Below are 14164 nucleotides of genomic sequence, written 5' to 3' on the forward strand. Positions count from 1 at the left end.
TTTGGCAATTTGCTTTATGGTCATAAAACTCTCTCTGGCACTTCAGTCGCCATCCTCCTAATACATTTGAGTCATTTAGCAGTCACTTATCATTCTTTTTCATACTGCTCCCGCGTGGGAACCCTGGTGTTGCAAGTACCATGCTCTACCAACTGAGCCACACTGGGTCCTGTTATATAGGACCATTTGTATACTTCTCTATTGAAATAATGGCACCGTATACATTTGACAGTTTGCTTGTGGTTGGAAATGCTTCCACTGACGGTCCTCACCTCTCTTTTCCACAGTCATCTGAAGACTACATTGGCATGGCCCTGAGAAAGAATGTGCTGTTCTGTGTGTACAAGCTGAACGGAGAAGAGTATGAGATCAAGACAGACTACATCACTAGGTCTCCCTCTGAGCCTGCATTCTTTGACAAGGTGGACCTGCACAGGTAAAACCATACCTTCGTCCATCTCAAGTCTTAGGAATTGGAAATGTTATTTGAGTGAGTAACCCTGATCTAACGTTGACCTTTTTTACAATCTCTTAGAATTTACCAAGACGCACAGGTGATCCTCACCAAACTGTTCACATCTAATGACCCGGACCCTCCTCAGACCAGCAGTAAGCAAGGAGAGCTGACCAGGAACCTTCTGAACCTGGACCATAGTGACGTGGTCTTCTATGTCGGGGGCTATCCCTCCAACTTCACTGTAAGCACCCCAAAACATTGACTGGAAATGAACATTTCAGTTCCTAGATGACATTACTCTATTCCTGATTATTGAAACATTCTCAGTCTTATTATTCCCGAATATGCTTTGTTTCTATAGCCTCCAGCCTCCCTCAACTACCCAAACTATAAAGGATGCATCGAGCTGTCCACCTTCAACGACAGATTCATCAGTCTGTACAACTTTAAGAAGGCTGTCAAGATCAACCTGGAGACTCCATGCAAGAGGTTGGTTTAGAGCTACTGAAAGCCAAAATGAGTTATTGACAGGAGATAATGCTTCTGGATCAGAGGACAACAAAGACTAAAGGTCCCATATTCAAAATGCCTTAGAGTCCTTGTTATACATTAATCTAACCTGTCAGTCACTTGGCTGCTAAACGTCTTAAGTGGCTAGACTATTTACACTGGACATGTAACCTTTTCACAGTGTGACACGCTCCTATTCATTTCAATGAAACCTGGGCTTTAGCAGCACGGCTCCGTGAGAGGCTCGCACTGCTCAGCGTAAAATTAGGCTTCAGTTCTATTTCCGAGCCTGAGAACACTTAATGAAGTGGCTCGTGCTCTGCTCGCGCACATCTAGTGTAGCATCTGAAAACGTATCGTTTTCCTCACACCCAGGTAGTTATGAGTCTTTACATCTTCTAACCTTAACCCTTTTCTGATTGAATCCCCCTGTGCCCAGGTATATGCAGCCAGTGGTGTTTGACTACTTCGAGGGGACTGGCTATGCCAAGGTGTCCACCCAAGGTGTCATGGTGTCCACCCTCCTCCTGACCCAGATCATCTCCACTCGCTCAGAGAATGGGCTTCTCCTCTACATTGGAAATGAGGTAGGCTACTCGTTCTTTCTACCCGGGAAACATTTGGTGTGGTAAAGTTGATGACACCTGAATAGCTGTTGAAATTCTGTACTGTTGTCAGTCTGTCCACTGGCTGTGTTTAACGTTGCTTGTTTCCTTCTTTTCGTAGTACAACTACTACAGTGTGACGTTTGAGAGAGGCTACGTTGTCATCCACAGTAACCTGCTCAGAGAACCAGCACGAAGCACCACCAAAGTCTTCCCAGTGGTAAGGCAGTTGGCACTAGATGGGTGGAATAATTGGTCTGTTCGATCTTTTTGATATTTGGTTATTTGTAGAATTTGGTTTGTTTTGCTTAAATGGTTCCCCCTGATTTTTCCTTCTCTTCAGGATGCAGATTCGGCGGAAGTGTTGATCATCATAGAGTCTAAAGGAAGCCAAGAGATGAAGATCCGTGTAGCAGGAAATGAGGTGGTCAAGGCTAAAGTCCAGTACACCCCTGGAGACTACTCAGACTACTACATCGGTGGCCTACCACAAGCCCTGAGAGAAAGGTGAGTGCTTTTCATCCACTTACTAGGAACAATATTATTATGTTTGGCCCATGTTTGGTATTGCCATTTTGATGATCAAACTCTGCCCATGTTACATGGATGTAAGTTTTAAATCTTTATTGGTAGTACACTGTTTCCCTAACCCTACACCATACCAGAGGAGTCTAAATAAAATTGTGTTTTGTGTGTTCTCGCTCACAGACACAACATCACCGCCCAGCCACTGAAGGGCTGCATGAAGAACGTCAAGCTCAACAGCAAGTACCCCACCTTCCAGGAAAAAGTGGGCATCAGCCGGGGTTGTCCCAAGGACTTCCTGGTAAGTCTTCACCTTTCACAAAGGTTTTCAAATGTGGTCAACACAGTAAGTCAGCGTTTCGGGTCAATTTGAATTGAAGGTAGCCAATTCAGGAAGTGATTTGAATTTAAACTTAAAAAATGTTCAAACTTTTTAAATAAATAGATGTTACTTTTAAGTTTATTGATATGTCGTTGAAAATAGGCTGCCTTTTTTCAATTATTGAATTCTCACATAAAATCAATACCATGGCATTACATTTTTAGTCATACCACTATGATATTTACTTACTGGAAACTATAACTGATACTGTCAGGAAGCCATTTCTGTGTGCCAGTACCGTGTATTTTCATGCTACCAAGATGCTGTAACTGACTCCAGTCCACTGTTAGTAACAGCATGATAATGTCTCTGTGTTCCAGGCATCTCGTAAAGCAGAGTTCAACGTGGGCAGTTCTCTGTCAGCTGCTCTTAAAGGCTTCAGCCTGGCCAATGATATCACAGTCTCACTGGGATTCAAGAGCTCTGAGAAAGAGGGGCTTCTACTGCAGAACACCGAGTCGGTTAGTAGACTACAACACCCCTTTTTCTCTGTCTCTGACTCTCTCTCTTTCTCTCCCTCTTCCTTCCTTCAACAGTTGCTTTAACAGTTTAGCTTTAGGATACAGCAAATGTAAGTGGACTGACTGTTTGAAATAATCGTTATCCCCACCTGGTCTCCGACAGAGCATTGGTGCCATCGAACTTGCCTTGGTCGACGGCTACGTGGTTCTGACATTCAAAGACGAAGTTTGGAAATCATTGAAATCAAGCAAGCAGTACCAGGATGGCAAATGGCATTACCTGACTGCCACCAGGAGAGTGTCTCCTCAAAGGTAGAACATCAAACAGTCAAGATAGATTGATAGAAGTCTATGAAACCCACATGTTCTGAAAAAAAAGTGAAATATTAACTTTATCCAGTTCCATGATGGATTGGTGAAGATTGAGACTTACTGTATGATTGTTGTGACAGTACAGTACACACTCGCTATACCGATTGGTAACCACTGACACATATACTGTAAGTACCATAGATGTGAATGCATGTCCCGTGTTGCCCTACAGTATCGAGCTCCGGATAGATGAGGATGATGTGGGAGGGCAGATAACCTCAGGCTCCTTCAGGTCAAACCCAGGCTCTGTGTTCCTGGGGAAAGACACCTTCAAAGGCTGCATCTCCAACCTCTACCTGAGAAGGTAAACTCACATCACTGTGTATTATTACAATGTCTAACGTTAGTAACAACACAGCAGTAGTAATAGTTGTTATATACATGTAGTTGTCATAATGGCTGTTGTTGTAGTAGTTTTATTTATTCAACCTTTATTGAAGCAGGGAGTCATATTGAGACCCTTATGCAAATGAACTCTGCAGAATACAAAAAATACACATCGAATATGAAAGGCAAGCAATGAATAATAACATAACATAGCGTAACTAGTAGAAGTTTATTTTTACAGGAAGGTTTCATGGTAGTTTTAATGTTGACATTAACCATTCATAGTTCACGTTGCATAGTGCACTGATGTCCTGATATTAGATACTATCCTGGTTGTATCACCTCCTGAAAGTTGCTGTGTGTGTTGTGTTATGTTGTGTTGCAGGCCTGACTCTCTGTACATAGCAGAAGACCTGAGTCAGTTCAGCTCTACAGGAGATGTGCTGCTGGATATGTGTAGTGCTGACAGACCTCCACAACTGATGCTCGACCACAACACCTCCAGGAAGGTGAGAAAGAACAGTGAACTCAGCTAGCCCAGTTAACAACGATGAACTTACAATAATGACCTACCTAACTGATGACTACCTTTATTACCAAATAACTTGTGAGACCGACAGGAAAGCGGTATGTTTTTTTGTATGTCTTGTGTTTGTCACACCAATCACAATTATATTTATTTTTCCTTGTCCTAATGTTGGAACGAGACAATCCCAGTTTCCAATAACACTGTACTATGATTACCTACTGTAGCAACAAGCCAGTCGTTGGTGTCAGTTCTCACTTCAGCATCTATCCCATGCTTCACATGCATGTTGTGTTGATGTGGTGTTCACAGTGTTTTGTGCTGCTCTGTTTCCAGAGATGAAGAGAAGAACGACCTGCCGACTAATGAGGATGAATTGATATTGACATGAGAAATATGAGCATCTCACACAATGTTTGCACAAGCCCATTGCTATTGTACTTGACTGATACAAAAAGTACTGCATGGACATACACGTCATCATGGCTACTATTATTAAATACAAACTAACTATTAAAAACAATTATTTAATGAGCATTGTTTCGCTTTTGATTTGTACACTGTTCTATCTTAAGCATGTTTCATGACAATAAGCCATTTATCTGACCAGTGATTAACAAGCATCAATTAACCCACTCATTCACTATCATCATCAGTCCATCTGGTAACAACCAGCCTGATGTTAGGTCATTGCCCTGCCCTCACTCCTTTTCTGCTCTCCCTATTAACAATGACTAGGACCAATGAACTAATGAATGATCTATGGTCTATTCGGAGATACTATCATAACAGGATATAGTATCATAATATTATTATACTATGGAATGACTGAGGGTTTATTATTGGAACATTGCACTAGGAATGAACGGTATTAGTTATGGCCTGTGAATACCTGGAATGTATTCTGGAACATTAAACTGAGTATTGGGTAAAGCAGTGCATCATTGTCATGCATAAGCAGTGTTAGAGTTTGTGTGCGTCATTGTCATGCATCTCTTACTGTATGCCAGAGGAGGCTGGTGTGGGGAGGACGGCTCAATAATGGCTGGAATTGAGTGGATGAAGTGGTGTCAAACACATGGAAACCAGGTGTTTGATGTGTTTGAGACCATTCGATTAATTCTGTTCCAGCCATTACTATGAGCCTGTCCTCCCCATTTTAAAGTGCCACCAGCCACCACTGACTGATGTATGCTTTCTCAAGCATTTTTACCTGAGCACCTTGGCCTCTGTCTATCCAAATGATTTGATCTTCTAAGTCTCCAACAATAAATCAACCACTAAGCTCACTTATCTCTTTCTTTGTGAGCACCTGTCAATCAATTTCACTCTAAACACCTCAGCTCTGTTGATGAAGAAGCATTAATATACCAACTCTTCCCAATGAAACATGCAATGACTAACAGATTGGCACAACTGTATGCTATGATTACAATTACCCCCATGAATAATATAATATCGATACAGTTTTGGTGGAGTATATAAAATGCTGCCAAGCGTGAGTGTCCTATTTGGTTGTTTATAAGCTATTTCTTCATATGCATTTTTATTAATGCAAATACAGTACACACAAGCAGATCTTATAATTATATGTGCATACTAAGAGCATATACATGCACACACATGTTCAGAGGCAATTATGATGAGGTATCTTGCCCAAAGAAAGTATGCCATATCAAAAGCTACACATATTGGCTCCTGGCCTCATTCCTTCCCTCCACACCACACCTAAACTGAAACAAAACAACAAAATGACAGATTGGGAAGTGTCATGCCATTTTTGTGGAGGAAACATGACTTGTGATACATCCCACACATCTTAGAAATGAGAAATGGGGGGCATTCAGCAGTTGAAACAATAACAAAGGGGACTCCCCGCCCCTATTTTGGTATCAAACTGAAGGATGGGGCTGAAGAAATGTAACCACTCAAATTCATAGACAGACCTATGGATGCAAGGACTGACCATCCATGATATCAACATTATAGTTTTAACCATGTGAGGCTATATAGTGTTTGTTTACATTTACTTTATTTACAAAGCTTATATTTTGGGTTCTGGTGGGGTACGAGAGTTGAACTAAGCACATGAGGCATTTATTTGTTAAATTCTTTAGTAATCAGTGGGTACAGATCATGAATTTATAAATCAAAAATGGAAGAAGCAATTGCAGATTGCACCTTTTAAATATGCATTTGAACATGTAGATATCAAATGATGAAAGAAATCAATATTGTAGAGATACAGATCGTGATTCAGGTTTCAGTAAAGAGATACTGATCATGGGGAAAGTGTGATGGAATATATGCCAGCCTATCAACAGATTACTACTCAAAGCAGCTTTCACCCCCAAATGGGAGACATCTTGAACAGTTTCTAACTCCCAGAGTCCTACAGTAGATAACAAGGAGGATTGAGGAATGAGAATGGGCTCATACCTGTTTTCTGTGGAACACTGAGTCTCCTTGTTCAGTTGGTTGACCTTGTTCAGTTAGTTGACCTTGTTCAGTTAGTTGACCTTGTTCAGTTGGTTGACCTTGTTCAGTTGGTTGACCTTGTTCAGTTGGTTGACCTTGTTCAGTTGGTTGACCTTGTTCAGTTAGTTGACCTTGTTCCGTTGGTTGACCTTGTTCAGTAAGTTGACCTTGTTCAGTTGGTTGACCTTGTTCAGTAAGTTGACCTTAAGGTTTCATTGAGCACAGTGTCATATTCACCAAAGCTGTTTATCCTCCAAAATTGGTCTTTGCATTTCAGAACCACATTTCCATTGACTAAGGCGAATCCTACCCCAGTGCTTCGTTGGAGGTTAATCGCATACACATATTTAAGCCATTGTCTCTAATATTGAGTTCCCGTTTCTCTGTGCCTGTGTGTGTTCTGTATAGGATGGTGTTATTGAGGTGTCAGATGACAGTCTCTCTGTGTGTGTTCTGTATAGGATGGTGTTATTGAGGTGTCAGATGACAGTCTCTCTGTGTGTGTTCTGTATAGGATGGTGTTATTGAGGTGTCAGATGACAGTCTCTCTGTGTGTGTTCTGTATAGGATGGTGTTATTGAGGTGTCAGATGACAGTCTCTCTGTGTGTGTTCTGTATAGGATGGTGTTATTGAGGTGTCAGATGACAGTCTCTCTGTGTGTGTTCTGTATAGGATGGTGTTATTGAGGTGTCAGATGACAGTCTCTCTGTGTGTGTTCTGTATAGGATGGTGTTATTGAGGTGTCAGATGACAGTCTCTCTGTGTGTGTTCTGTATAGGATGGTGTTATTGAGGTGTCAGATGACAGTCTCTCTGTGTGTGTTCTGTATAGGATGGTGTTATTGAGGTGTCAGATGACAGTCTCTCTGTGTGTGTTCTGTATAGGATGGTGTTATTGAGGTGTCAGATGACAGTCTCTCTGTGTGTGTTCTGTATAGGATGGTGTTATTGAGGTGTCAGATGACAGTCTCTCTGTGTGTGTTCTGTATAGGATGGTGTTATTGAGGTGTCAGATGACAGTCTCTCTGTGTGTGTTCTGTATAGGATGGTGTTATTGAGGTGTCAGATGACAGTCTCTCTGTGTGTGTTCTGTATAGGATGGTGTTATTGAGGTGTCAGATGACAGTCTCTCTGTGTGTGTTCTGTATAGGATGGTGTTATTGAGGTGTCAGATGACAGTCTCTCTGTGTGTGTTCTGTATAGGATGGTGTTATTGAGGTGTCAGATGACAGTCTCTCTGTGTGTGTTCTGTATAGGATGGTGTTATTGAGGTGTCAGATGACAGTCTCTCTGTGTGTGTTCTGTATAGGATGGTGTTATTGAGGTGTCAGATGACAGTCTCTCTGTGTGTGTTCTGTATAGGATGGTGTTATTGAGGTGTCAGATGACAGTCTCTCTGTGTGTGTTCTGTATAGGATGGTGTTATTGAGGTGTCAGATGACAGTCTCTCTGTGTGTGTTCTGTATAGGATGGTGTTATTGAGGTGTCCGATGACAGTCTCTCTGTGTGTGTTCTGTATAGGATGGTGTTATTGAGGTGTCAGATGACAGTCTCTCTGTGTGTGCACACCCTGCCCTGGTCGAACATGCTTACCACATTGGGGGCACTGTGAGTAGCCTGAGCTATAGCCTCACTCCCCAGGCACTCCAGCCCAGGTGAGTAGACACACTCACACTCACACACGCTCACACATTCTCTCTCCTTCCTTCCTTCCTTCCTTCCTTCCTTCCTGACTCCTGTCTCTTTCCTCCACCAGACCAAATTTCTCCCTGGACGTGAGGACCAAGTCTGCCAAAGGCCTGTTGTTCTATGCAGCCACCAGAGGGGGGAGCTCTCACGTGGCTCTCTACCTGTCCAAGGGCAGGATCAGACTGTCAGTAGACAAGAGCAGGGAGATCTTCAACAGGGAGAAGTACAACGATGGAAAGTGGCACTCGGTCAGTGGGTTACAATCTAAGACAATCTGCACTCAGTAATGTTGTTTCACATCATACATTCACAAACAGTTGTTAGCAGTAGTTGTTCAGTAGTTTTTCAATGTTTCATGAGAGAAAACTTACCAAATCACTCTGTGGCACTATAATCAGTCAGTGACAGGGATGTACATTGATTTGTCCTCTGTGGTGACCTTACCTCTGCAGGTAATATTCAGCCTAGAGAAGAAGAAGTTCCGGTTGGTAGTGGATGGTATCAGGGCTCAGGATGGACAGCTGACCAGTGATGAGGCCACCTCCATGGAATTGATCTCTCCTCTTTACATGGGAAGTGCTCCTGATTCCTTGAACAAAGAACTGAAGGTAGCCAACACACACACACACACACACACACACACACACACACACACACACACACACACACACACACACACACACACACACACACACACACACATACATACATACACACACACACACACACACACACACACACACACACACACACATACACATGGACACCAGTGGAGGCTGGTGGGAGGAGTTATAGGAGGACAAGCTCATTTTAATGGCTGGAATGGTATAAAGGAACTGAGTCAAACGTGGTTTCCATATGTTTCTTACCATTCCATTGATTCCACTCCAGCCTTTACAATGAGCCTGTCCTCCTACAGCTCCTCCCACCAGCCTCCACTGATGGACACACACAGGCACACACAGACACAAACACACATACAGTATACACTCACAACCCCAAAATTGTATTGTATTTTCTCTTTACTTTCAGTGGAAGCGCCTCCCAAAGCAAAGTGTGATTGGCTGTGTGCGTAACTTCAAGATGAATGGCACTCCCATGTCAGAACCAACCACCAATCATGGTGCTGGTCCCTGCTTTGACGGACAGGCACAGAGTGGGGCCTACTTCTCAGGAAGAGGGGCATATGTCATTATCAGTGAGTAGAAAACAAAATATTGAGATCGGTAATATGGTGCAGGATAATCTCCATTAACCCAGAAGAAAAATCTTGCATAATTTGGTCAGCTGCGTGATTAACTTCTGTGTTCATACGTGTTATAAATTGAGAGTTCTGGCAAAAAAGGAAGTCTCCACCTTTGCAAAAGTAAAATCAACTGCCAAAGCCCCCCCCCCCCCAGATCCGTGTGGGCACACACGCCAAGCACTCGAGGTGAAGCAGTTCAAGCTCTGCCTTCGCCCAATTCTGATACAGTGGGGCAAAAAAGTATTTAGTCAGCCACCAATTGTGCAAGTTCTCCCACTTAAAAAGATGAGAGAGGCCTGTCATTTTCATCATAGGTACACGTCAACTATGACAGACAAAATGAAAAAAAAAAATCCAGAAAATCACATTGTAGGATTTTTAATGAATTTATTTGCAAATTATGGTGGAAAATAAGTATTTGGTCACCTACAAACAAGCAAGATTTCTGGCTCTCACAGACCTGTAACTTCTTTAAGAGGCTCCTCTGTCCTCCACTCGTTACCTGTATTAATGGCACCTGTTTGAACTTGTTATCAGTATAAAAGACACCTGTCCACAACCTCAAACAGTCACACTCCAAACTCCACTATGGCCAAGACCAAAGAGCTGTCAAAGGACACCAGAAACAAAATTGTAGACCTGCACCAGGCTGGGAAGACTGAATCTGCAACAGGTAAGCAGCTTGGTTTGAAGAAATCAACTGTGGGAGCAATTATTAGGAAATGGAAGACATACAAGACCACTGATAATCTCCCTCAATCTGGGGCTCCACGCAAGATCTCACCCCGTGGGGTCAAAATGATCACAAGAACGGTGAGCAAGAATCCCAGAAGCACACGGTGTGAATGACCTGCAGAGCGCTGGGACCAAAGTAACAAAGCCTACCATCACTACGCCGCCAGGGACTCAAATCCTGCAGTGCCAGATGTGTCCCCCTGCTTAAGCCAGTACATGTCCAGGCCCGTCTGAAGTTTGCTAGAGAGCATTTGGATGATCCAGAAGAGGATTGGGAGAATGTCATATGGTCAGATGAAACCAAAATAGAACTTTTTGGTAAAAACTCAACTCGTCGTGTTTGGAGGACAAAGAATGCTGAGTTGCATCCAAAGAACACCATACCTACTGTCAAGCATGGGGGTGGAAACATCATGCTTTGGGGCTGTTTTTCTGCAAAGGGACCAGGACGACTGATCCGTGTAAAGGAAAGAATGAATGGGGCCATGTATCGTGAGATTTTGAGTGAAAACCTCCTTCCATCAGCAAGGGCATTGAAGATGAAACGTTGGCTGGGTCTTTCAGCATGACAATGATCCCAAACACACCGCCCGTGCAACGAAGGAGTGGCTTCGTAAGAAGCATTTCAAGGTCCTGGAGTGGCCTAGCCAGTCTCCAGATCTCAACTCCTTAGAAAATCTTTGGAGGGAGTTTAAAGTCCGTGTTGCCCAGCGACAGCCCCAAAACATCACTGCTCTAGAGGAAATCTGCATGGAGGAATGGGCCAAAATACCAGCAACAGTGTGTGAAAACCTTGTGAAGACTTACAGAAAACGTTTGACCTGTGTCATTGCCAACAAAGGGTATATAACAAAGTATTGAGATAAACTTTTGTTATTGACCAAATACTTATTTTCCACCATAATTTACAAATCAATTAATTAAAAATCCTACAATGTGATTTTCTGGAGAAAAAAAATTCTCATTTTGTCTGTCATACTTGAAGTGTACCTATGATGAAAATTACAGGCCTCTCTCATCTTTTTAAGTGGGAGAACTTGCACAATTGGTGGCCGACTAAATACTTTTTTGCCCCACTGTATGTCTAAATAACCAGTGACGAAAACCCCACAACCAGAACTACTGCAGCTCGTTATCTCACACATCCCATTCAGTCCCGTCAGATTTTTCAGTCTTACACGCTGAGTCTGCCCACGGGAGATTAGGTGCATGATGAAGATGAGAATCACAACAATGATGAGGCTGATGATGATGTCTTTTCCAGATGATTCCTTTGTGTTGGGCTCCAGCTTTGAGGTGGTGTTTGACATCCGTCCCAGGAGTCTGAGTGGTGTTCTGCTCCATGCGGGGGACTCCAGCAGGCCTCGCCGTGGGCCCAACACTGGACACCACCTCAGCCTCTACATGCACAGAGGCGAGGTGAGCCTGCCCTGCACTGGGCTGTCTGGACTGGGCCAGTCACAGCCTTGAAATTTCCTTGACACATGATTCCTTGGACTAGTTTGACCCCTCAAGTGCTAGATTTGACCTTTCAAGCTGACCTTTCAGACCTCTCAAGGGTTACATTTGACTTTCAAATCATTTAAAACATGATTCTAGTTCAGGCTGATTTTAGGCTGAGTTTCCTTGTAGACACTGGTGCCTGAGCAGCCATAAGTCTGTTGTGCAGTGTTGTGATGCACATGTGTTCCTCCAGGTGGTGGCACGGGTGAACAGTGGAGCAGGTGAATTCAACGTGTCCGTCCGGCCCAAGCAGCCCTTGTGTGACGGAATGTTCCACAGAGTTGCAGGTACAACTTAAGTTATAACATTTTATAACTTGCCTCTATCCAACTAGCGAGCTACAAATTCATAGTAATAAGTATATTTAATATGTAATAAGTGACGCCCATGGGGAATGGGTGTGTGTGTGTGTTTCTCACTTCAGTGATCAAGAGGAACAATGTTGTGGAGATGCATGTGGACACCGACGGTGACCACAAAATAGGACCGTCCTCCTCGTCCTCTACTCTAACCAAAGACCCTCTCTATGTAGGCGGCATTCCAGGTAGGTACTCTGGAGGAGAGGACACTGGATTTACAACTACATTCAATCTCTTTCAGACCTGGAGTCCACTGTAATGAAGCCCCTCTTGTATTTTACACAAATAATAACCTTTACATCCTATAGGACGGTGAAAGATAGATCAGAGATAAAATCAAAGATATAGTCACACTGAATTTAGACTCCATCACTATTTTGCCTCTTGAATACAGTACTGTATCTGACTCTTCCTTGTGCAGAGACGTCCATGCACCTGACCCTCCCTGTCACAGGGTCCTTCGAGGGCTGCATCCAGAACATGAAGATCAATGAGGACCCGGTTTCCTTTGAGAAGCTCTCTGGGGTGTTGGGTCCAGTCAACCTCAGAGAGTGTCCTGCTGAGTAGAGTCTAGTCCATGACCACATCCTGGGACGTTCACTGTCTACTGGCCGCCACGTGCAATCTAATCTACAGACAGAGAATATGTATGTGTGTGAGAGAAAGCGTGTGTGTGTGTGTGTGTGTGTGTGTGTGTGTTGTGTGTGCACACACTCACATTTGGGTTGATAGGTATACGAACGGCTCAGAGATTCATGTATGTTGCTCTGTATGAGGAAACTAAAGATAAAGAGAGATGAGCTAGTCTGTAGTGTTACACTATAGTATATTTATTTTGTGATAAATGTGTTCATTATCACCATCTTGTTATTGAATATATTCTAATATTCTAATGTTGTACCATCTGGGTTAGACATGTCTGTTTCCCCCCATTAGGCTATTCCTTTGTACTTCCTGTCCTCCTCCCCCGTAGTATTGAGTGGATGTGGTGTGTGTTTGGTCAGTATTGCATCATGGCCAGCAAATATAAGCAACCCTGCACTTTAAAAAACAAATGCCATGTTGACCAGTTGACAAAGTGTCAGTCACAAATGTCAGTTGTCAAAAATGTCAGTCACAACAATGGACTCGATTTAAATTACCATTCTGAATCTCTTGTGACATGTAACTCTGAACTCATCCATTTTTGTATGTAGGGCCTACTATAATTGCATTGGGATATTTTCTTTATGTGAATGTTGTCTTTCAGAATTATTTTTAATAATCAATATGGATTCGGAATAGTGAATTATTGGTGAAATTCTTGGGGTGGCAGGTAGCCTAGTGGTTAGTGCATTGGACTAGTATCCAAAAGGTTGCAAGATCAAATCCATGAGCTGACAAGGTAAAAATCTGTCTCTCATTGAAAATAAGAATTTGTTCTTAACTGACTTGCCTAGTTAAATAAAGGTAAAAAAGCCAGACATTTTCCCTCAGTAGATTAGTCTCGAAAATGATATTCAACCGAATTGGGACCACTGAGAAATGTACACAACTACAAAACTAAATATTTCTCTCGATTTTCTCACATACAAGTGGATATACCTCAGACTAAACTATGTATATAATTGTGTATAATACTTGATTACTATTTTCCATAATGAAACATTCAGTGCAAATGTATTCACTGTTGACAGTTACACCAGCTACCATTTACTTTACACTTGGCCACCCTTTATTGTACGTGTATGCATTCCTACCTTTTGACCACTGATATCATTCAACATTTGTGAGTGGGTTAATCATGTCTGTCCATCTGTCTGTCTTCATTGCCTATGAACTTGGTGTTTAAATTTGATGTGTAACCTTTTAATAAAATACAGCAGACAGCATGCCCATATCCAATATTAAAGTGTTTTGGATTTTATTCTGTCCATTTTGCACATTCGTTGATATATAGAATATAGGGCATATTTCCCGCTCCCTGGTGTTTTATATATACCTGCTGTA

The 14164-nt window shown here is 42.6% G+C and overlaps 1 protein-coding gene across 7 annotated transcripts in view; it reads left to right on the forward strand.

The window, feature by feature from the left end:
* LOC106569186 (laminin subunit alpha-3) overlaps window positions 1–14059 on the forward strand; it is a 117922-nt gene extending 103863 nt beyond the window's left edge. For 5 of the 7 annotated variants that reach the window (XM_014140273.3, XM_014140270.3, XM_014140272.3 and 2 more), the window contains 19 exons: window positions 288–436; window positions 536–698; window positions 819–946; window positions 1407–1554; window positions 1694–1792; window positions 1916–2079; window positions 2281–2398; window positions 2800–2940; window positions 3104–3252; window positions 3485–3616; window positions 4025–4148; window positions 8165–8298; window positions 8400–8580; window positions 8785–8940; window positions 9365–9530; window positions 11578–11732; window positions 12010–12103; window positions 12241–12360; window positions 12597–14059. In XM_014140273.3, coding sequence (XP_013995748.3) covers window positions 288–436; window positions 536–698; window positions 819–946; window positions 1407–1554; window positions 1694–1792; window positions 1916–2079; window positions 2281–2398; window positions 2800–2940; window positions 3104–3252; window positions 3485–3616; window positions 4025–4148; window positions 8165–8298; window positions 8400–8580; window positions 8785–8940; window positions 9365–9530; window positions 11578–11732; window positions 12010–12103; window positions 12241–12360; window positions 12597–12742 — 2667 coding nt within the window. In that variant the 3' untranslated portion in view covers window positions 12743–14059. The other 2 variants (XM_045694150.2, XM_014140275.3) reach the window with 2 other exon arrangements.
* Window positions 14060–14164: the final 105 nt, after the last annotated feature.

Source organism: Salmo salar, chromosome 14 (assembly GCF_965601325.2).
Source record: "Salmo salar chromosome 14, fSalSal1, whole genome shotgun sequence".
Lineage (NCBI taxonomy): Eukaryota > Metazoa > Chordata > Actinopteri > Salmoniformes > Salmonidae > Salmo > Salmo salar.